The sequence below is a fragment of the Dama dama genome, chromosome 18 (genome assembly GCF_033118175.1).
Source record: "Dama dama isolate Ldn47 chromosome 18, ASM3311817v1, whole genome shotgun sequence".
Taxonomy (NCBI): domain Eukaryota; kingdom Metazoa; phylum Chordata; class Mammalia; order Artiodactyla; family Cervidae; genus Dama; species Dama dama.
Window position 1 is genome coordinate 63,369,150 of NC_083698.1, and position 24,820 is coordinate 63,393,969.

The window sequence follows — 24,820 nt, forward strand, 5'->3', positions numbered from 1 at the left end:
CGTCCACCGGGGGCCGTGTGGCGACATCTGTGTGAGGGACACGCTACTCTCGGGGAGCCGCGTCGTTCATAAGGCATTACCTGGTTTGATTTTGCAGTTTGTGTGATGAGACTAGAAAAATCATGCCAATAAAAAGCCGTTGTGGATACTATGACTTTGGGAAGCTAAGGAATCTTCTAAAAACTGTTCCGAGTCTAGGGAGGGCCAGCCTGCAGACATATTTACAGTCATGGAATGGACACTATGCGGTGGGACAACGCTGTCACCTGTGCCAAGGTGCACTTTAAGAAATGGAGAAATAATGTCTGTGTGTTTTAAATTATTCAGATAATAGTCAACTATAATACTGATTTAAAGCCTGTGCAAAACACGTATTTACAATAAATAAACGCTCCATTCAGAGCCCGTGTGTCAGCTGAACTACGACTTGAGAGTGGTGAGGCCTGAGGTCCTCCTGGGGATGCCCACCCTGCCATGTGGACTTCCAGATGGCCCACGGGACGCTGGCTTCATCCGTCTTCTCACCGGAGCGTCTTAAGGGCTAACTGTGGAAAGACAACAGTGTTACCAGGTGGGGTCAAAGGTCAACGAACCATCCCCAGGGCTGGCTATCCCTCATGCCTGCAAAGTTGCCAGGGTCTGATGGTTCCATCATGTGCAAGGTGCTGGTCTTCACCCAGCGGGTCATGGGTGGAGAAGGAATGAAGTGTAGCTTGTTTCAGGTGGGGACCGAATGTCATAAAAAACGTTTTAGGGACCAAGTACCAGCAGACCACTTGACAGCAAGCTCAAGAAAAGCTAAGAACTTGTCGCGATCTCAAGACAAGGCAATGAAAGAGAGAAAGGACCCTGGGCTTTCAGATTTCCAGTTTAGGGCTCCCAGCCTTGCATGGATCAAGGGCTCTGGCCCATAAAAGAAGAACACCCCCGGGGCACTGTTCACCATGTCTGAAACCCAGTGATTTCTCTGGTCAATTTCTTTTTGCCTCACTGGAGTGAAAAATGAATTAACATGGTGTCCACCTAGACATAAAGATCTTCTTGACTATGGGATGCCCAAGATAGACTACAGTCCATCCTTGACTAGACTTTATGGGCTCAGGGGATTCAGATGTGTGCCTGCCATGAGGTTAGGGACCGGACAGTATGGAATGTTCCATCATGCTTATAACATCTGAAGGTGAGGGTGACTCCTGTCCTGGCAACTCTGACGTGCCAGGGAAAGAGGCAGTGAGGTCCAGTGGAAGGAGCACTGGACAAGGAGTCAGAGGTCTGTAAGTGTGACCTCAGGTGAGTTCCTTAACCCCTCAGAGCTCGGTTTTTTCATATGGAGAAAAGGCATTAAAGATAAATCTCTCCAGCTTATATCACAGAGTTGCTAAAAAGGATCCAATGAAATAGCATATGTAAGTTCTCTAAACTATAAAAAGTTGTATAATGTAGGGACTATTATTTTGATTATTACCATATTTTTCTGATCACGGGAGTAATGCATTTATTGTAGAAAATTCAGAAATTGCATAAATGCACTAATAAGTCAAATTCAGTCATAAGCTGGCAGAGTGAATGCCTGTTAACAACTTTGTGTATATTCTTCCTATCTTTTTTTTTTTTCCTCTGTATATATCCTTCTTCTCTGAACTACAATCATACACCCACCCAGTTTTAAACCTACAATCATCCGAGAATGTTTATTACAGTTCTCAAAATTGGATCAGCGGTGGTTGGAAGGGGAGGAGGGAGCTTGTCCTCCTTCAAGGAACCTTCACCTCCCCCAGCTTCCAGGAACCTAGTTCATTCCTTCTCACATCCTTTTCCTTCAGGGTCCAACCTAACCTGTGGGTCCTGCCCTTTTGCCATATAGTTTTGAAACTGGAGGCAAGGAGGGGAGAGAATCCCTGTTTTCAAAGAAACAAAGGGCCTTTAAAGATGAGACCCTGTCCTGTGCCCTGAGAAACGTCATCTCCGCCCAGGTTAGAAAACACACTGTGTTCAAGTTGCCTTGTGCGAGCATGAGGGTGTTTCTTCAAAGCCTGTCTTACACGGGCAGCTCTCTGCTCCCCCCTCCCCCCAGCTTTCCCCTAGCCACCAGCACTTGAATTTTGAGGCTAAATTGGTCAAGTTAAATGACAATGTTGATGGTGGAAACCCGCGCCCCCACCCCCCGGGGGGTGGTGGTGGTAAGAAACCAGGTACTCTATAGATGACAGAGGATACTGAATTATGTTTTATGCATGTTTCAGAGTTTTTCTCTCAGGCTTCTCAGACCAGGGTAATGAGGGAAGAATGATGGCAGTGAACGGGGTGATGGTTGCAGAGGGATTCCCAGGGGCCCCACTTGCCAAAGCAGCTCCTGATGATTCCAGAGAAGCCCTCTTTCACTCAAGTTTTGAAATTACGAGCATTTCACCCCAGCTGGAAACACAGGTGCCTGTGTGGCTTCTTCCCCCAGGTAAAACATGAAGCTATTCATGTGCAGGGGAAAGCAAACCTCAACAACTGTGTGCTTCTTGAGGAGGCTTCCCGGTTTTACACTCAGGGACCAGAGAGCTCTGTTACCTGAGCGTTTCTGCCTTTGATGTCATCAGAGCTCTGCCCGCCCGCCTCGGCGTGGAGCCAGGGACCAGGTGTGTGGCCTGAAAGACACAGGAACCATCTCGCCATCTGTTGGCCGCGGGCCGGCTGTGCGCTTCACAGTCTGGCTGCGCCGGCACCCAGGGCAGAGGCGCAGGAACCCAGGGTAACGTGAGCCCGTCAACCCAAACCCCCCGGGCTCCTGGCCCTAGACTGTGTTTCCACCCACTGCTTCTCTGTCACAGACCATGGATACATGGTCCACCGTGCTGAAGGAGAAGAAGTTATGAAGGACTCTCATCTAAATGCAGGTGAGCCTCTCAGCTCTGAACACCCCACCTGCTACAGACTCGCTCGTGCGTCCTGACTCCAAATGAGCTGGCGCTGTGCTAGCGATGTTTAAAAAAGGAGTAAAAAGTATGTGCTGACACAGCTCAGGCCCTGCCTGTGAGGATCCAGCTCATTCTCTACAACATGCTAGGTTTAAATATTACACAAGTTATATATATATGAACATATATTCTCATAATTAAGAATTTAAATTTGAATTTGCCCTTCTCTCTAATCCCAATTATTTATCCCAGAGTCACCTCTGCTAAAAGTTTGGCGTTTATCCCTCCAGCTTGGTTTTTCTTTTTGGCATTTACTTACACAGATATGTATGTATATAGGCAGATATGTGGTTTGGTTGATCTAGCCAAGTTTTAAATCCATATTCCCAGGAACTCCAGAACTTTTTCTGTGAGCCAGGTAATCCGAATGGTGTCCCTGTGTCTCATTCTCTGCTGCATTTGGTACAAGACTTTCCTGTCTACTTCTATCACAGTCTAGGAATTAAATATCCATGTCCCAAAGCCCTTAAAACAATTCATGCTGCTGTGCAACTTACAAATTAACATGAAAAGCAGAAATACCCATCACAGATTATGATAGTAAAAAATACTGATAATAACCTGTATTCAAAAATAGTGTTTAGGAAATCTAGGGTTTGTTATCATAAGATGGAGCACCAAACAGCCATCTGAGTGTCTACAAAGGCTCAAATAATTTGGGTTGATGTTTGAAATGTAGGAGAAAAAAGCAGGCTAGAAATCGTATAAATAGCAACACCTCAACTATTTAAAGGGCTTCCCTGATAGCTCAGTTGGTAAAGAATATGCCTGCAGTTCTGGAGACCCTGGTTCAATCCCTGGGTTGGGAAGATCCCCTGAAGAAGGGAAATGCTACCCACTCCAGTATTCTGGCCTGGAGAATTCCATGGACTGTACAGTCCATGAGGTTGCAAAGAGTCAGACACAGCTGAGCGACTTTCACTTTCTTTCAACTATTTAAAAATCTATTTAAAAATGTAAATAATATACTGAATTGATTCCTTTTGGATTTATTGCTCTTTAAAAATCTCTTAAAAACACTTTTCAAGTTTTCTACAAAATGAACATTTAAATCATCTTAAGAATCTGTTATGGTACGATATAGTTTTTTAAATGAACTACCACATAGAAGGGTCTCTACAACTAAGAAAACATTAATCCAATGGGCCCTGTAATTTTCATTACAAGACTTTTAAAATGAACGAATGCATCTGTTCTAGGATAAAGATTTTTGGGGGGCAAATGGCATAGGAAGCACTAGATTTTTAGCCAAATATGCATGGTCAGCTGCTGCAGTCGTGTCCAGCTCTTTGGGAACCCACGGACCAGGCTCTTCTGTCCACAGGAATTTTCCTAGCAAGAATACTGGAGTGGGTATATACTCCTCCAGGGTATCCTCTCGACCCAGGGATTGAACATGTGCCTCCTGTGTCTCCTGTATTGCAGGCAGATTCTTTACTGCTGAGCCTGCAGGGAAGCCCCTGTAAAAAGTAGAGACACTGATATGCTGAATTCCATGCAGCAGTATGGCCCTGAAACTACTGTTCTTAGACTTGCTCCAGTCTGCTACAGAAAAGCCTTCCTTTAGACCAAGGTTTCTTAACTTGGCTCTACTGACATTTGGAGCTGGATAATTCTTTGTTTGGGGGGTATTGGCTCTACTGACATTTGGAGCTGGATAATTCTTTTTTGGGGGGTGCTGCCTGTAGGTTGTAGGTGATCTCACAGCCTTCTTAGTCGCTACCCACTAGACACCAACAGTACATCCTCCACGCCCCAGAGACCATTTGTGTCAACAAAACAATGTCTCCAGACTGTGCCAAATGTCCCCTGGGAGGCAAAATCCCCTCTTCAAGAACAACTGGGCAACGAAACAAGCTTCTCCATAGGTAAACAGTGCCCACTAGTTTTTATAAATATGATGGGAAACAGCAGCAGAGCTAAAGGATAACCAATTTCTTCATAAAACAGAAAAGAAAACTCTACATCTTGTAAAAGAAATTTCACTGTTGCTAGAAAAGGGTGGCTGAGAGTGGCCAGGGTTACCTAAGATTCTTTTAATTCAAATATCTCCTTGGGGGGTGGCATCTCAAATATTTCCTTATGAGATGCCACTAGGATCTCTTAGAATTCAACAAACTTGAGCCCTTCTGCCTGAAATAGTCCTTCACATGGGCTGTTTTCCTACAGGAAAGTATTTCAGATTCACTAAAATACTGGCTTTCAAACTTTTGGTACCACAATGTGCAGTAAGAGAGACTTTTTCCATTTCTATCCAATCACATGTGTCTGCTGCACACAGAACAGCCTGAGTGACCATTGTTGCTGCCTCCTGGTAACCAGATGACACCTCTTTTTCCAGTTATTAACACGGCTGTGTGTCTGGAGCTGGTGACTACAGAGCAGCTGACTATGAAAGACTTCTCTGAACAGCGGGGCTTAAACAAGAAAGTCTACTCCTGGGTGGAAGGAGCAGTGGCCTGAGGGCCATGCTGGCTTCCAACTTTATTTTTTGTCATTTGTAAATCAGGCCAGCCTTATACCTTTCCCCAGACACAGAGATATTTTCATGTGTTAAAAAAAAGTTTTGTTCTGTAGCCAACCAGCACGAGGCTGAATACTGCAGGGCTTGGAAAGTATCCAGAAAGGATTTACAAACTTGGCTGGCCATCAAAGCTGGGTCTCTTGGAGGGTCTCCCAGAATGCCTCCCAGTCTTGGAGTGCAATTCCAGAGGCTGGGTGAAGAGAAAACAGACTCCTTGGAGAGGCAGATCTAACTGTCAGCTCTGGGCCAACTCGATCTCTCTGAGGTAGGGTCCACATGGCATCAGGTGGAAAGTAGCAGTTATGGCGCAGAGAATCACATTGTGTATCTGAAACAAATGCGATGCTGCATGTACTAGCCTCGTGTGCAGAGAAGGAATACTGATTGGACCATGACACAAGAGGCAGATGGTTACATGCAATCAAAAGCACAACTCTTTGTGACTGGAAACGTTCCACTGGCAACGCTAGCCAACTCTTTGCAACTCCATGGACTGTAGCCCGCCAGGCTCCTCTGTCCATGGGATTCTCCGGGCAAGAGTACTAGAGTGGGATCTCTAGGGGATCTTCCTGACTGAATGTGGGTCTCCTGTACTGCAGGCAGATTCTTTACTGGCTGAGCCACTGGGGAAGCCTGTCTGTATGACACAGGTGTTAAATGGAATGGTAGTTTCCCTTCCTATCTCAAAGCAGCTCAACAAATATGAAGTGAGATGCAAAACAGAAGAGGATGCTCTTTTTAGATGATTCCAGTGCAGCCTGTGAGGATGAATACATGGGATGGGCCAGAGATAGGGTGCCCTCAGATGTATTTCCCAGGGGCCTGTATGTTCTGTGACCTGTATGTTGTATGATTACTTAGAGGAGGGTTAGCCAAAATAAGTGGGTTTCCCTGGGAGTAGTTGTTTTTCTATCTTTTAAAAACAAGAAAAAGATGCTGTTAAAAATATATTTATCCAGAAAGATGTTGGTTTGAACTCTAAAAAGCAACCTGGAGTCATCATTTTCCCTTTTGAATACAGAGCCACTGAGTCTGTAGCTTCCTTTCTAATGTCAGGTGCATCCTTTCCTCTCAAGTGAGCTGAGGGCACATGCGGGGGGTTCTCCCTAGGCCTCTGCATGGAGACCCCTCACCTGAGAAGGCACGGAACCCACCCTTGGTTTGGTTCTATGCTGTTCCGGTATGTCAGGCAGCCCACCCGTGTCAAGAAGCAGCCTCAGGCTCTCCTAGATGATGTGGAACAAAGAACCACACCTTGAGCCCTGGTTTTGCCACCAGCTGTGACCATGAGCAGGTCACCCTACTTCTGCTTGGTTCCTTCTGCTCACCTGGAAGGAACTGGGCCGGAAAACTTCACAAGGCTTCCCTTGCTCTAAGGCTGGAAGCCTCTCATAGCCTCTGACTAAGGACATGATGCATTTCACTGGACATGATAATTCTAGTATCTGCCAGAGCTAAGCCTTAGAAACTGCACATCTGGCCTCTCCTCTCCTCCTTGGCTGTCTCTGCCACAGGTGACGTTGGTCTGAGGGACCCACCACCCCACCTAGAGAACTTACAGAGTCACCCTACACACCACAGGGCCTCACTTCCCTCCTCGGGCACTCAGCCCAGGGGTGGGCTTAATCATCAACACTCCCCCCATAATTTGGAATTTTAAAATTAGTTTTAATGATTTTTAAAAGTAATGTATATTTATTTTAGAACACTTGGACAAAATAGTGAAGCATGAGGAAAATAAAAATCACCCAACATTCTGGGACTAAGGGATAACCAGTCCTAACACTGTAGTGGATGTATTTCTAGCTTCTTCTCTTTTCTTTCTTTCTTCCACTTCTCCCTCTCCACATAAGTTCATGAAATTTCTTTTTAAAATTAATTTAGGTTTTCTTAAAAGTTTTTGTTTTGATGTGGACTATGTTTTAAAGCCTTCATTGAATTTGTGACAGTACTGCTTCTGTTGTTTATATTCTGGTTTGGGTTTTTTTTGTTTTTTTTTGGTGTGAGGCCTGTGGGATCTTAGCTCACTGACCAGGGATCAAACCTGCACTCCCTGCATTGGAAGGTGAATTCTTAACCACTGGATCACCAGGGAAGCCCCTAGGTTTTACTTAATGTAATTTTAGTATACTGGGTTGTTTTGTTTTTCTTCTCAAGGTTGCATTGACATTTTCCCATGTCACTAAATATTCAATAGCACTACTATAATAGATGCAGAACATTCCACCCGGTGGCTCTGCCCTAATTTATTTCACCTCGTTGCTGGAAATTGGTGTTGTTTTCAAATTTCTTCTGTAAATGGTTCAGCAATATATTAAAATATATGTGTGTGGATTTTTTAATTGATTAATTCAACAAGTATTTCTCGAGTGTGAGTGCCTGGCCCTCGTGGCTCAGTGGTAAAGAACTCCCCCGCCAATGCAAGAGATGTGGGTCCGATCCCTGGGTCAGGAAGATCCCCTGGAGAAGGAAATGGCAACCCACTCCAATATTATTGCCTGGAAAATCCCATGGACAAAGAAGCCTGGTGGGCTACAGTCGATGGGGTTGCAAAGAGTCAGACAAGACTTAGCGACTAAACAAAAATAAGTGCCTGCCCCCATGCTGGGAGCTGACAATAGAGCAGTGAATAAAAATCGATATTATCCTAGCCCTCCAGAGCCTTACATTGTACTTGGGAGACAGACAGGAGACAGGTAAATATATAACATGTCAGGAGGTGATGCATGCTTTGAAGAGATGATAAGGCAGCATAAAGAGAATGCAGGAAGGGCTGCTATTTTATCTGCAGTGATCATCAGGGAAGACCACATGAAGGGATGTGGTCACCAGTAATAATCAGGCATGGCTAAGACAAACACACTAGGCCAGAGGTCCTTACTACCTAACCGCCCTCCGTAAAAGCTGAAAGAAATACCTTGGCACAGGCATTGTCTTCTGATTCTCTTAGTATTGGGACATCTAATTCTTTGATTTTATGGTGTGAACCACATCTAGTTGTTAGTTACTAAGTGTCTGGTGGAGAAGTTTCTCTGCTAATGGATATAATGGTAGACAGTTTTACTCTATAAAGTAAATGTATTTTAGAAAATGAGTTGGGCCACAGTGAGATACAGCTTCATACCCATAAAGATGGTTACAAACAAAACAAAATACCAAGACCAGAAAATAACAAGTGTGGGTGACGATGTGGAGAAACTGAAACTTTATGTATGCTAATAGGAACATAAAAGGAAAAACAGTATGATAGTTCCTCAAAAAATTAAAAATAGAATTACCACGTCATCCAATTCCATTTCTGAGTATATACACCAAAGAACTGAAAGCAAGGTTTCAAAGAATTATTGGTACACTTGTGTACATAGCAGCATTGTTCACAACAGCCAAAAGATGAAAGTAACCCAAGTGTCTATTGATAGATAAACAGATAAACAAAATGTGATATATACATACAATGCAATATTATTCAGTCTGAAAAAGGAAGGAAATTGTGACATGTTACAGCATGGATGAACCTTGAGGACATTATGCTAAATGAAATAAGCCACTCTCAAAAAGTCAAATATAGCATGATTCTACTTATATGAGGTGCCAAAAGTAGTCAAACTCATAGAACCAGAGAACCAGAAAGTACAACAGTGGTTGCCAAGGACCTAGAGGAGGGGAGAATGGGGAATTGTTTAATGGGTATAGAGTTTCAGTTTTGCAAGATGAAAAGAGCTCTGGAAATTGGTTGTACAACAGTGTAAATGCATTTCACACTACTGGACTGTATACACAAAAATGGTTAGGATGGTAGATTTCATGTTATCTATTTTTTAAACCACAATTAAACGTAAAGAAAAAAGGAGTTGGGATGCAGTCAATCAGCCACTTTCCCAGTGAACTGACCATGATGAGGACAGTCTGGCTGGGAACACCAGAGTGAAATTTTATATTTCAGTGTCTGTCTGTACTCTCTTCCTTCACCAACACGTGACTCTCTCAAGGATAGGTCAAGGGAATCGTTTATCTAAATCTCTCTAGTGCTAAGGGCCTTAATAAGTATCTGTCCATATGATGATGACTTCACCCTTACTATTGTCATTAAAGTTAATGAGTATTTGTGAGCTATGCATTTTTCCAAAGATTCCCAAATCTTTGATAGGGTTTTGCACATTCTTTTTATTGTGGTAAAATACACATAATATAAAATTTTCCATTAACAACATTAACAGTCACTCCCCATTCTCTATACCCTCCTGCCCTTGGCAACTGCTAAATCCACTTTCTGTGTCTTTGGATTTGTCTATTTTAGGTATTTCGTATCAGTGGAATCCCACAATATGTGGCCTTTATGTCTGCTTCTTTCACTTAGCATAATGTTATCAGGGTTCATCCATGTAGTAGCATGTATCATTGCTTCATTCCTTCTTACTGTCCAATAATATTTCACTGCATGGCTCCACCACATTTGGTTTATCTATTTACCGTTTGATGGGCATTCAGGTACTTTTAACCTTTTGGCTATTGTGAATAGTTATGAATATCTGTCAGATATCTTGTTTGAACACCTGCTTTCAATTCTTTGGAGTGGAATTGCTAGGTCACATGGTAATTCTATTTAGTGGATTGAAGAACCTAATGCATTTTAAAAAACTGGACAAAGTCATCTACTAAAGAAAGAAACGGCTCATACTTGCAGTGTGGAGACATGGAGGACAGCCCTGAAAGCACTAAGCCTGAGGGTGTTTGTGTGCTGTGCGTCAGAAGGACAGAGAGAAAGCAGGCAAGCAGGCGGAGACAGAGCTCCAGAAATGTCACAAAAGAGCAGGGAAATAGCCTCATCTGATGGAACCAAAGTCATCTCCCAGACCATGAAGACCTCTAATCTGGGGTTACAGGTCAATGGCAGAAATACAAGAGGAAAACGGTAAGAAGAAATGTAATCAGATAAGCATGAACTGTATCAGGCTCACACTCACATAATTAACAAGGTTCTCTTCGCAGCTCCCAGGAATGGCAGGGACACGCTCGTTTAATTGTGCTAGGAGGCTCCTAGCATTTTTTAATGCTAGGAGTATTTAATGCTCACCAATGCCACATCAATCCCAAAGCATATCTTCTTTTTGAAATGGCAAATGCCCTTTCTGGTCTGTAAGATATCCATTCATGAGTAGGTTGGGTTTATATTTTAACTACTACTACTTCTTGATCACCAGGAGATTATTCTGGTGTGGGCATTGATTTGAACATTTCTCTGAAAGGAGAGGATCACAGCACAGACTGCCACCTGTCTACCCTGGTGAGCTGTGTGGGGTAAAGCTTTTCTTCTATTCTCCGGGATAAGACTAGTTACCATGGGCTCCAAATGTAGCCAACTTGGATTAGAATTTACTAGAGTCTGAAGGTTGAAGAACTACACAGCACTTCCTGAGAAAGGCTATGTAACAGAAAGATTTTTAAAACTCTTCTTTTGCAGTAATTTAGGGCATAGATTAGCAAAATACAGCCAGCAGACCAAATGCAGCCAGTGCCTGCCTTCCCAAATAAAGTTTTTACTGGCAGACAGCAATGCCCATTTCTTTATGTGTTGTCTATGGCTGCTTTCATGTCAAAACATCAGAGCTGAATTGTTGTGATAGTGACCAGATGGTCAGCAGAACCTCAGACATGTCCTCTCTGGCCCTTTAAAGAAAATATTTGCTAATCCCTTGCTTAGGATAAGGCTCTGATGACCTGCAAAGCTAGTTCCCACTCTTGACCTTACCCCTCAGCCTCAGACCTGAGTACTCCCTGCTCAACCTGGCCCAGGTCACCTCTACCTTGCCGCCCTACAGGCACGTCCGCTTGCCCTGACTGATAACCTTGTCTCTGCCTGAAACCAGCTCCTTTCCTGCTCCTTCTTCTTGGTGCCACATCATCCACCCAGGCCCAGGTAGATACTCAGAGTTCCTTTGTATAGCCTGTGGCCCATTAGTGCACACAAGCACCTTCTGGAGGGCCAGGGAAAACCAGGAGTCTTAGCGCGGGGTACTCACTTCTGGGGATCTTGCTGGGGTAAATCTTCTGGCATGCTTTATACTCATCCGGAGGAGGAAAATCTTCCATGGAGTGGAACGTGAATTTAGATTCAAAGTCATCTGCACACAAGGGAAATCACAAAATCACTCCCATTACTATGATGATCCGAGTTTTAATAATTTCCAGGAGCAAACAGGTTTCCCTGCTCAGTGCAAGGTTTTAATGGCAGGGCTGTTCCCTTCTAAGACATCCATTCACCTCTTAACTTTTACTATTACTACTTATCTGGGACAAGCGGGAATCGGGACAAGTGAAGTCACAGACTCTCCCCATCATCCACCCAACTTCCTTCAACCAATGTCTTAAGGAAGCTTCCAAAGGGAGCAGAAGTGCCACAGGCCTATCCAGGGCCCAGAGTCAGAGGTGGGGAACCTGGCAGCAACCAAGTCCCTGTGGCCTGCGGTCCTTCCTGTGCTCCTGAGGAGGACTCTAGGTGAGGTGGGAGGGCTGGACAGAGCAGGAGTCCTCAGCCTGGCTGGTGGGAAGGAGCCCAGCCTGTGTCTAGTTGGGGACCAGGGCTTCCCAAAGCAAACGAGTTCTGCCATGAGCCCCGATGGCAAGAGGAGCAGGGTCCTGTGGCTCTTTTATGAGTTGAGTCCCTGCTTTGTGATCTAGGTTTTGGGTGTGACAGTAGCTCAGCCCACAAAGGGGTCCAAAGATTTTTGGTCACACCTGACCCCAGAGGACTTTCCTTCCTAGTTCCACAGCTTTACCTTAATTGTTCCTCTGCTGGTGGACCTTCCATCCATCCTCGCACCTTGTGCAAATCAGTCTATCAGGCTTACGTCTGATTTCTCCATGGAGACAGGTGTGTGCACGTGCATGTGCGTGCACGCGCACACACACACACACATAGAACTTAAGTGCTGGTTTTCTTCTCTCTCTGTAGTCTCAATCAGAAGGTTGGGGAGTAGATTCTGGAACCCTTCCCCCATAAAGCCTCAAAAGAAACTCTATTTAACACAACCTGTAGGCTGTTCTTCACCCTACTCACCAATGATGTTCAGGTTTCCATTCCGCAGCTGACCTCCAGGCTGCTGGGTCGGGGTCCAGGCTGGGGCCTGCTGGCTCCTGCTGGAAAGCTCAGTGGTGGGTGACCTCGCAGGGGGTGCTGGGGGTGGGTTGAGTTTTCCCCCACCGGTTCCTGGCAGAGAAGATGATGGTGTATTCAGATACAGGACTTTCAGATAGAAGATGCTAGGATGGTAGATGCTATAACCTTCTGGGAGAGGTGAGGTATTGAGATCTTTGGGTGTAAGATGATAAATGATGAAAAGGCAGCCTCTTGAGCCAACCTTCTTGGGACTGAAGCCCAGTCCTCCTGCTGGAGTGATAACACCACCTCTTTGTGCCTCAGTTTCCTCATCCATAAAATGGGAATAATAATATATATACACATTCTTGGGCTTCCCTGGTAGCTCAGATGGTAAAGAATCCACCTGCAATGTAGGAGACCCAGGTTCGATTCCTGGGTTGGCAAGATCTGCTGGAGAAAGGATAGGCTACCCACTCCAGTGTTCTTGGACTTCCTTGGTGGCTCAGCTGATAAAGAATCCACCTGCAATGTGGGAGACCTGGGTTCAATCCCTGGGTTGGGAAGATCCCCTGGTGAAGGGAAAGGCTACTCACTTCAGTATTCTGGCCTGGATTCCATGGACTGTATTAAGCGAGTTGATTCGAGTTGATTTAACTAAAGTGGCATGTAGTAGGGGCTCAATGAATATTAGCTGCTATGACAGTATCAACCCTTGTCATCAGATGGTACAGCCCAAAGAAGTGAAGATACTGCACGATCCTATGCAAGGGAAGGACCCTCTACAGGTGAGGCTCGGGGTGGGGCTGGGTGAGCAGGCTGTCGGGGGCTTGCTCCTTCCCCTGTGTTTCTGCTCACACTGATTCTCCTGCACTTTAGTCCTATGTTTCTCCTTCCAGTGAATTTAAAACCTAGCTGGCCCCCAGGGCCCAACTCAAATCCCATCTACCTCATCAGTTCTTCCCTGATGATTTTCTTTGCCAAGACTTCTTCGCATGACTCATTTGGCAGTTAATAACCTGCTGCCTTGGCACATCAACTCGGTACTCCACTCTTCACTTTGCTCTTGACGTGATGACAACTGCACCATTAGTATCTGTGTCAAGATGTTCACAAGTACAACCTCCTACTCTTCCCTGTGGTTGGCCTGAAGCAGAAATCGCCCTCATGTTGTTCATGGAAAGCCAAGTTTCACGTCCAAAATCAGAGTGGAAGAGGCCAGACAAGCGCCCATTCCTGGAGTCAGATTTGCAGCTCTGGGGCCTGTGCAGGCCCAGCGCGGAAGCTGGCCTCCCCACGGCCGTCAGCGCACCCCACCCCTCAGCTCCGCCCTCGGCCTTTCCCTTTCTCAGTCTCCCTCCTCCTCCTTGCTGGTCTTCCCTTCCTCTGTACCAGGATCCACTAGGATTTACTTGTTCCCACAAGGGGACTAAAGAGGATAAGGGGCTGTGGACCCCTCTTCTGTGTGAGGACCTGCCTCTCCACTTGGTCAGAGAGAAGGAAGTCAGGCCGCTGAGCCCCTAGCTACCCCTCTCCCCAGGCAAAGCACTCCAGGCGTACTTCCTCACTTGGAGTGGAACAATCCATTGTAAAAGGTGTTACTGTCACTATTTCCATTTGTCAAATTAAAAAAAGCAAGGTTCAAGGACATTAAAAACAGAAGTGGGTGGGAAGGCAGGATTTGAACTGAACTCAGATCTCTCTGAATCTAAAGCACTGATTTTTTTTCACCCCATCTTAAACATTTAGGAATCATGAGCCTCAGAAGGGGCTCACTAATACTAATGCTGGACATTATGATCAGTCAGTTGAGAAGAGAATGATTAAAATCTTATCTCTTGTGATCAAAAGCCTTAAAAATATCCTTGCTTTTTGTACCAGGCACTCCCTTTCAGGGACTTATCCTTTTAAAAAAATTTTTTAAATATAGACTACAATTGCTATAAATGTATCTCCTGCAATATTATTTGTTAAAAAAAATTATTTGTAATAAAAAATCAACTTAAATATCTAACACTAGAAATATGGTACATATCAATTATATTAATATACTTACAGATATATTTTAACAATTTCACAAATATCAAATTACATCAAAATTGCTTTTAATATTATATTAAATGAAAACAGAATAGAAAATAGTATATACAAAATCGTATTAACCATGTAAATATGTAGGTATGTTAAGAAAAAAAAAGAAACACATCCAAATATGACAGTTTTTACTTCTGGGTGATGTTATGGGTGATTTCATTTTTTTCTATTTGCTCTACAATGAACTTGTATTATTTTTAATTCAAGGATATATATTTAAGAAACTTTCTGCATCAAGAGATGTTCTGCAGATTCAAAAATACAGAGAACAAACTGGTGGTTACTAGTAGGGAGGGGTGGGGGCAGGGCAAGATAGGGGAAGGGGATTAAGAGGTACACACTGCAAGGTATAAAATAAATAAGACACAAGGATGTAATGTACAGCTCAGGGAACATAGCCAATATCTCATAGTAACTTTAAATGAAGTATTCTCTATAAAAATATAGAATCACTATGCTGTATACCTGGAACTAATATAACATTGTAAATCAATTATACTTCAATTAATAAAAAGAATGTCTTCTCAAAAAAATTTTTTTTCTGAAAAATCAAGGAATATGAGCCTGTGTGTATAATTATGGATATATGTTGGCCTATGTGTGTGGATATGGGCTTTGATGAGTGTGTGCATATATTTATGAGAGAGAGAGAGAGAGAGAGAGAGAGAGAGAGAGAGAGAGAGAGAGAGAGAGAGAGAGAGTGTGTGTGTGTGTGTGTGTGTGTGTGTGTGTGTGTGTGTGTGGTGGAGGGTGCTTACCCTATGGCTCAGCGGTAAAGAATCTGCCTGCAATGCAGGAGCTGCGAGAGACATGAGTTCAATCCCTGGGTCGGGAAGATCCTCTGGAGGAGGGCATGGCAATCCACTCCAGTATTCTTGCCTAGAGAATTCCCATGCACAGAGGAGCCTGGTGGGCTATAGTGTTGCAAAGACTCAGCATGCGTGCGTGTGAGTGTGTGTGCGCCCGTGTGTGTGTGTGCATGTGTGTGTGTGTGAATGTGTAGTGTGCTTTCCATTTAGAAGCACACCAAAGGTGACTGAAGGCTAATCACTTCATGGAAATCATAGTCATGGAGCATGTATGTTCAGTCCAGATCATCTCTGCTGGAAACATGAAGGGATTATTTTTTAAAGTTTGGCTGAAAATATGGACCCTCAGTTTTCCTGAGTCAGCTGGAGAACCTGCCAAAGATATGGCAGAATACTAAACTAATCTATCCAGGATCAATGAAAATCCTGGCTGGGAGCCAGACTATAATAACTCAGACAAAAATTACACCAGAGAGCTGGTTCTGGAAACAATTGCACTTATAGCTGTCCCACCCTGGGGAATGGTGATAGTAAAAACAAATAGACTTTTCTAGATCTCACTGTTCTGACAACTGCATGAGGGGAGAATTATTGCTATGCCCATTTCACAGATGAAAAGGAAGCACAAAGAGGCTGAGGAACAGCCCTGGGTCACGCAGCTAGTCACGGCAAGGTGATTAAGGCCAGAATCCCTAGCTTGTGGTCTGCACCATCTTGGACAAGTCTTCCGGCCTCCCTCACCCCAGTTTCCTGTCTCTAACCTTAATACCTCAGCATAAAGTCACATAAAACAAGTTTTTCTTGTGCTCCACAGGGCAATGAACAGGTCTGATCTAAAACAAAATTCAGAGTTAAGACGTCCTGAGGTTTTCCCATGTGGGCCACAGGTGCAGGCCTCTGGGGGTTTCCCTAGCACCTCCAGAGCTGCTGCCAACGGTCAAAAAAAATTATCCTCCGACACGACCACCCTGGAGAACAGCAGTGCTTACCGGGGCCTCGGCCCGGCCTCTTCTTCTGCAGGAACGGCTGAGATCCCGGAGGGGCGGGCGGCGCCGGCAAGGCCTGCCCGCTGGGCTTGGGTGGCTGGGCCTGGAAGCTAGGGGACTTGGGGGGCAGCGGGGGTGGGACTTCACAGCTGCTGTTAGCACTTGGCAAAGGGGGCGCAGGCAAAGAGGATCTGGGGGTGCATGAGGCGTAAAGGGGGGGTGGAGGAGGCGGGGGCGGCGGGGCGGGAGGCTCCCGCACATCTTGGGCCGGGCTGGCAGCATCCGCGTTGAGCCCGGGGTGCCCACAGGGAGGGAGGAGCGGGAGCGGGGGCGGGATGGGCGGTAGGTGCAAGGGGGCTAGCTGAGGCTTCGCTGCCTTGTCACTGGGACCCAAGGCCGGGGGCGGCGGGGGCGGCGGGGGCGGCGGGGGCGGCGTGCAGAGCAGAGGCGGTGGAACCACCGGGGGGCTCCCTTTGGTCGGTGGGCCGGGTGGGGACACCAGCGGAGCTTTGACGGGGGAGGACGGGGGCAGGGGCGGGGGCGGGGGCGGCGGGGGCGGCGTGGGGGGAGGTGGGGCGGGCATGCTGGGGCGAGGAGGGACCGCCCTGGCCGCGCCGTGCCCCTCAGAGGCGTTGCCTAGCCTGGGAGACGCTGGGGGGTTGAACGGGCCGCTGAGAATCTTGGTGGGAAGCCGTGGGGAAGGCGCTCGGGAGCCAGGGCCCTGGCCCGCCTTGCCACCTGGAAGTGAAAGAATTCTGGGTTAGCTCAGCGGGCAGAACTGGGAGAAACCGCAGGGCGTGCGCCGTCGTGAGGGGCTCTGTCCAGCACGACCTCAGGGAACCGCATGGTGCGCCTTCTCTTCCCGAGTGGCCACTGGAGGCTGCAGGTGTAGCAGCTGTCACACAAGAGGGCCGCGCAAGGGCCTTGCCTGAAGAAACACACTGTCCTCCGGTGAGATGAGCCCGGCTCCAGCTGCCAGACTGCTGTGTGGCACCAGCTCCGTGTCCTAGCCCACCTCCACCCTCTGACCAGGATGTGGGGCTGCCCTGACCTCCTTCACCCTCTCTCCTCTCAAGGCCACCCTCACACTCATCCTGTTATTCTCTAGGCCAGTCAGCCCGCATCTGCGGGTGTACCAACCAGAAGCTCCTGACGGAGGTTTTTCTCACTCCAGCATTTCGTGAACATGGACTTTGTTTCTGTATTGAGAGGAGGAGATTCAAGATTCCCTGAATATACTAGGTGATTGGAAAGTCAGTGGCAATACACCCTGCCTTGGGGATCCAGGTCCAATGACCTTGAACCTCCTAGTTACATGCCATCTGGAAACTCAAAGATCCCTTTCCCAAGGGCTTTTGCCCATTTCTAAGCGGCTTGCTGTCTCCTGATCTCCTGGCTTTCTTACCCTGTAGATCCTTCACCACATCAACCCCAACTTGAAATCCAGTGCCTCTTAAATCCAATGCCAATAGCAACAACAACTTGCTCACAGTAAGCATTTGTGTTTGGTGGATGTCATGGAAGACTCGGGTGGAGGGTGCTCCCAGGTTGGGGCCTCCTCACTCTTTGCACACCCTTTCACCCTACTTGCCACTTCTCACCCTTTTTTGCCTATGTCATTCCAAAGAGAAAAAAGTCCCTCTCCTTGTTTAATGCACAAAAGTTCTGCACTTAAATATGTCCTTGGAGTATCACTCTCCACTTAGGAGGCATATTAAGACATTTCTTCCAAATAAATATACGGCTTTCCCTAAAAGGAATTTTTGGGAATATAATTCTCCTATTCCAGCACCTGTATATTTTATAATCTCCATGAAAATATTTGGAAACCACTAGAAAACATGTTTGCTTCTCACACCTCCAGCTTCCTGGTGCTACAGAATAGGAAACACAGGTTTCATGTCAAATTATAATGCCAGCAGCTGTTGGTGGTTGTGAGCTTTTCAGTTCCTGAGTCACCAGTATGTTTACTGAACCAGGTGCTAAAAGTATTTGGTGCCAAAAGTCAGGCCAGTCATGGAAGGGCATGGAAGAGGTGACTCTGGGGCTGAAACCAAGTGAGCAGGATCACAGTAACTGGCTTTCCAAATGGATGACCCTACTCTGGCTATGATGCGACAGCTACCTGGACACATGACTCATGACACGAGTCTCAACTGTGGAATGCTCTTCTGGAGGCAGGGGGGAGCTGTCAGTATTCCTCTGCTGAAATTTTCTTTTAGATGGCTGTGGAAGAAAGAAGATCTTTGCACATATGCATCCACCCTGGCAGACTTGGTTCCACCAGGGTGCTAAGGCAAGCATTGCCAGAATGGCTGACTGTCCATGACCAGGAGCAGGAGGCCCCCACCTGGCCTTTTCGGGGTCAGGATCTACCACCTGCGATTCCAGCGTGAGGCATTTTCTATGAGGTCCAGGGTAGGTGTCAGCCTCAGAGATTCCTGCCTCCAAGTGCTCCAGCCTGTTTTCAGTAGTCCACGGGGATGAAGATGGAGGACCTAGGCAGCTCTCCAGACAAGGCAAGGCCTCCCTCTGTACCCACTGGCCAGATGACTTTAAAGAGGTAACAAGTTTGAGTAGCAGAATCAATCCCTGAATAACTAATCTTAAGTTTTTAAGTGTCTGAGAGCACCATGTATCTGAGATTCCAAAACCCTTAATGTGGGTCAGTTAAAGTACATGAGCTTCTACTTACTAAATGGCCAACCTAATGAGAGATGGGCAAACCCGTTTGTATCATCATGTGAGCAGCAGAAGCAAGGATAGCACAAATCCTTGCCCAGCTTATGTGCGTGCCCATTCTGGGATGAAGCAGAGAGCTGAGCAGTGTGATTTCAAGAGGAGACCCACAGGAGTCAGAGTCAGCTCTGGCGAGGAAACCAGGCAGCAGAGAGGGCTCCGAGAGTGAGCACCAAGGGAAGGTTTTCCTTCATCACATGAATGCAAGCTCTAGAAATCCAACTAGAAACACAAGAGCAGACCATGAAGTGGTAGCGAAAGGCCAGTTCGAGAGCATCAAGGGGGCTTTGTTGACATGAAAGGAATTAGCTTTTGAGCCTGGATGTTTATCAAAAGATGAAATATGTCTTTCTCCTTCCATTTGTGTATGTTTCCAGGAGACCTCGTATTGCATGGAAGTCTCATTACACGTTCTATACAAGCCAGTGATGTTTAGGGTTTGTTACATAGCAACACCTAACAGACATGATGCTAGAGACCCATCACAACTCACCACTGCCAGTGAGTCCACAGTGATGTCACGAAGACCTTCTACTGTGATTTACATCCATACTTTGCAGTGTGGGCCACAATCACACCATTGCTAAACACTCCACACTATGGCAACTCCTTCTTCAGTGATTACAATGGGATGATTTAAAGAGGATGAGGATTTCAAAGATCCCTTAGAAACAAGTCTGTGTTTTGAAAACTTCCAGTATTTATGCTTCCAAAGAGGTGATCTCCTACGACATGACTATTCACTCTAAACATGGCACTTATGGGCAGGTGAGGACTGCCCTGTTGGTTCTGCAAGGCAAGGAGATAAGAGTCAAAGGTAGCCAATTTGAACTCTTCCTTACCTGCTGCATCCCTCTGGCCTGCCGGTCGTAAAACTGGAAAGCCACCAGCAAACAGATCTCCCAGGGCTGGAGGTGTGCTCCCACCTCGAGAATTTGCAGGACCTCCTCCCTCTTTGTTGGTTCCTTTAGAACCTGTAGAGAGAAGAGGCAAGTAGATGTGGACCTGTAAGCAGAGCTGAGCGGCCAGCTCTCACCCTAGCCATGGTCTAACACTGCCCTTGGCAGCCTTCCCTTCTCCCCCCACCAGTGTTACCCTTCTCCTACTCAACCTCTTTCTCAAGAGCCCCTGCCTTGTGCCCCGGCCTGTCTGCTACCCTCTCCAGGCTACTAAAGACCCATCAGTAGTAACCACTCTGAAAAAGGATCAAAACAAAAGCATCTCTACACTGCCATTTAGTAGGCATGTGTGTGCACACTCAGTCTGTGGACTCTAACTGTAGCCCGCCAGGCTCCTCTGCCATGGGCTTTTTTCAGGCAAGAATATTGGAGTGGGTTGCCATTTCCTCTTCCAGGCAATCTTCCCAACCCAGGGACTGAACCTGCGTCTCCGGCACTAGCAGGCAGATTCTTTACCACTGAGCCACCTGGGAAGACCATTTAGTAGATGTCATCTTTTAAATTAGAAAACCCAAACACTGTAGGTAAAGAGCTGACCCCATTTTCACTTGACTGTTGTGGGAGGACTAGACGAAGAAAACCCAAAGATTTAATTTAGGCAATAATTTTAACTTCTGGTCCACAGAGCCAGGACCAGGATTTGCAAGCAGGAAGTAAAGGTCTGCAGTGATTTCTTCTTTGGTGTTTTCATTGTCTGTCTCCCCAGCTCCCACTCCCTGGGCCTAGTGCTCTTCCCTGCACCACTTTTTTTTTTTTCCTATGAAAAAGAAAGCTCATGAGCTCGTGAGAGATGTCACTAATTCCAGCCTTCCAGGTGTGTGTGATTAGCAACTACATAAAATGAGAAGACATTGAGCTTACAAGAATTTTTGGCAGACAGTGTTCACAGCCTGAAGCTAATATGCACAGAGAAATCAGGGCACAGTGCCTACTGGTGGAGGAATGTGGCCAGATTATTCCTAGTATTAACATTAAACATTACTTCTTCACTAGAATGATAAAGAAATGAGTGTCCCAATAAAATGAATTGATCTGTTAACTTGTTTGTTGTTGTTCAGTCACTAAGTCATGTCCAATTCTTTGTGATCCCATGGACTGCAGCATGCCAGGCTCCTCTGTCCTCCACTGGCTCCCAGAGTTTGCTCAAATTCATGTCCACTGAGTCAGGCTTAACTAATTAGATGGTGGGTCGAGCCAGAACTAATTTTTATTGTAACCAATGCTGAAAATGTTTCTTAAAATAATTTTCCTCTTCATGCACATTAACATATATAATTATAGATATTAGATACAATTATATTTTAGGACAATCTTTGAGAATTACCATCATGTATCATTGCAAAATATATGGAGCCATAATAATACCTTATATTTAAATATATTTCTTTTTTTACTTTTGTTTTCTTTTTTTAATATTTTAATTGGCAGCTAATTACTTTACAATATTGTACTGGTTTGTGCCATACTTTGTATATACTGGGCTTCCCTTGTGGCTCAGCTGGTAAAGAATCTGCTTGCAATGTGGAAGACCTGGGTTCGATCCCTGGGTTGGGAAGATCCCCTTGAGAAGGGAAAGGCTACCCACTCCAGTATTCAGGCCTAGAGAATTCCATGGAGTCCATGGGGTCACAAAGAGTTGGACATAACTGAGTGACTTTCATGTTCACTTTCTTTCACTGTATAGATTATTTCAGCCTTCAACAATCTTGACCAAAAAAGAGCAGGTATCATTATCTCCCCCCATTTTGCAGATGAGCAAACTGAGTCTCAGAGAGGTTCCCTGATGTGCAGAGTGGCAGAATCAGAACTCAACATGGGTCATCTGATGGCAGGAACAAGGCTCCTTTTACTCCATCATACTCTAGAAGACATAGAAACTTACAGTCATGTGATCCTGGGAGAGAATTCGGCAGAAATATTTTTCCTTATGGAAAATAAAATCTTTGCATTTGTTAGGGTTGAGACTTGAATTTTTTGCTCATTCAATTTGAGGATTATGTTGACACAGCATAAGTGATCTTTAAATGTTACTTCACAATGGATAAATACATTGTGGAACATCCATGCGATCAAATCTTCAGTTCAGTTCAGTTCAGTTGCTCAGTCATGTCTGACTCTTTGCGACTCCATGGACTATAGCACGCCAGGCCTCCCTGTCCATCACCAACTCCTGGAGCTTGCTCAAATTCATGTCCATTGAGTCAGTGATGCCATCCAACCATCTCATCCTCTGTTGTCCCCTTCTCCTCCTACCTTCAATCTTTCCCAGCATCAGGGTCTTTTCCAGTGAGTCAGTTCTTCTCATCAGGTGACCAAGGTATCAGAGTTTCAGCTTCAGCATCAGTCCTTCCAATGAATATTCAGTGTTGATTTCCTTTAGGATTGACTGGTTTGATTACCATGCAGTCCAAGGGACTCTCAAGAGTCTTCTCCAATACCACAGTTCAAAAGCGTCAATTCTTCAGTGCTCAGACTTCTTTATGGTCCAGCGCTCACATCCATACATGACTACTGGGGAAACCATAGCTTTGACTATATAGACCTTTGCTGGCAAAGTAATGTCTCTGCTTTTTAATATGCTGTCTAGGATGGTCATAGTGTTTTTTCCAAGGAGTAAGCATCTTTTAATTTCATGGCTGCAGTCACCATCTGCAGTGATTTTGGAGCCCAAGAAAATAGTCTCTCACTATTTCCATTGTTTCCCCGTCTATTTGCCATGAAGTGATGGGACCGGGTGCCATGATCTTCGTTTTTTGAATGTTGGGTTTTAAGCCAGTTTTTTCACTCTCCTCTTTCATTTTCAACAAGAGGCTCTTTAGTTCCTCTTCACTTTCTGCCATAAGGGTGGTGACTTCTGCATATTGGAGAAGGCAATGGCACCCCACTCCATACTTTTGCCTGGAAAATCCCATGGACGGAGGAGCCTGGTGGGCTGCAGTCCATGGGGTGGCTAAGAGTCAGACACAACGGAGCAACTTCACTTTCACTTTTCACTTTCATGCATTGGAGAAGGAAATGGCAACCCACTCCAGTGTTCTTGCCTGGTGAATCCCAGGGACGGGGAACCTGGTGGGCTGCCGTCTATGGGGTCACACAGAGTCGGACACGGCTGAAGCAACTTAGCAACAGCAGCAGCATCTGCCTATCTGAGGTTATTGATATTCCTCCTGGCAATCTTGATTCTAGTTTGTGCTTCATCCTGCCCAGCATTTCACATGATACACTCTGCATAGAAGTTAAATAAGCAGAGTGACAATATACAGCTTTGACATACTCCTTTCCCAATTTGGAAACAGTCCATTGTTCCATGTCCGGTTCTAAGTGTTGTTTCTTAACCTGCACACAGATTTCTCAGGAGGCTGGTAAGGTGGTCTGGAATTCCCATCTCTTTAAGAATTTTCCACAGTTTGTTGTGATCTAGTCACAGTCAAAGGCTTTGGCATAGTTGATAAAGCAGAAGTAGATGTTTTTCTGGAATTCTCTTGCTTTTTCTGTGATCCAACAGATGTAGGCAATTTGATCTCTGGTTCCTCTGCCTTTTCTAAATCCAGCTTAAACACCTGGAACTTCTTGGTTCACCTACTGTTGAAGCCTCGCTTGGAGAATTTTCAGCATTACTTTGCTAGCATGTAAGAGTGCAATTGTGCAGTAGTTTGAACATTCTTTGGCACTGCCTTTCTTTGGGATTGGAATGAAAGCTGACCTTTTCCATTCCTGTGGCCACTGCTGAGTTTTCCAAATTTGCTGCCATATTGAGTGCAGCACTTTAACAGCATCATCTTTTAGGATTTGAAATAGCTCAACTGGAATTCCATCACCTCCACCAGCTAATGGGTATAGGTTTCCTATTGGTGTGATGGAAATGGTCTCGAACTAGACAGGGTGATGGTTGCAACAACAATGAAATATATAAATGCCACTGAATTGGACACTTTAAAAATGGTCAAAATGGTGAGTTTTATATTGTGTGTATTTTAAAACAATTAAAATAATTACTTTACCATGAAGTTTCATTTTAAAGCATTTGAAAGTTGATGGTAGATATGCTAAACATCATCCGCAGACCCGGAAAGGTAGCTCTGATTCTCTCACCCATGTAGACTGTACACTGAGCAGGTTTGAGATGGCCAGATGTGTGTCCTGATTAGCACTTGTGGCCCTGTCCTGAGCAAGCCAGGAGTGTCTGGCTGAGCCTCACATGGCCTGCCCTTGGCTCTTAGCAGGCCGGATGCTCACTTACCCTCAATCTGCGGGGCACTGCGGTCATTGATCTGTGTGACTTTTCGGAGGCGAGTCCCTTGCTGGATATCAGCCAACAGTGCACTCCGACCTTTGGGATCTGCCTTTCTCAAGCTGGAAGCATCTGCACTTACCTGTAAGGGAATACGAGGGATTTAATTATAATTACATATAACATTTGCAGGTAAGCCATATGTCCTGTCTGAGGTGAGTTTCCCCTCCCATACTTTTCTGCCCTCCCTGTTTGCTCTCCCCTGCATCACTCTCACCAGTGCAGTCATCTAGGGGTCACAGGTCTTGCGGGAGGCTTAACTCCTGCCCTGCTCACATCCTTCTCCCTGGGGACCCAGAACAGATTCTTTCGTGAGCTGAAACTCCCATAATCTTAAAGAGCCCTAATTCATGGCC

The 24,820-nt window shown here is 45.6% G+C and overlaps 1 protein-coding gene across 1 annotated transcript in view; it reads right to left on the minus strand.

Moving 5' to 3' along the window:
• Positions 1–334: 334 nt before the first annotated feature.
• The window catches only part of WIPF3 (WAS/WASL interacting protein family member 3), a 76,790-nt gene continuing 52,304 nt past the window's right edge, over positions 335–24,820 (minus strand). Inside the window, exons 3-9 of the mRNA XM_061165451.1 lie at positions 24,414–24,546; positions 20,057–20,188; positions 16,479–17,213; positions 12,548–12,697; positions 11,511–11,612; positions 2,560–2,636; positions 335–545 (exon numbers count right to left, since the gene is read on the minus strand). Coding sequence (XP_061021434.1) covers positions 522–545; positions 2,560–2,636; positions 11,511–11,612; positions 12,548–12,697; positions 16,479–17,213; positions 20,057–20,188; positions 24,414–24,546 — 1,353 coding nt within the window. The 3' untranslated portion in view covers positions 335–521. The remainder of the gene's footprint in view (positions 546–2,559; positions 2,637–11,510; positions 11,613–12,547; positions 12,698–16,478; positions 17,214–20,056; positions 20,189–24,413; positions 24,547–24,820) is intronic.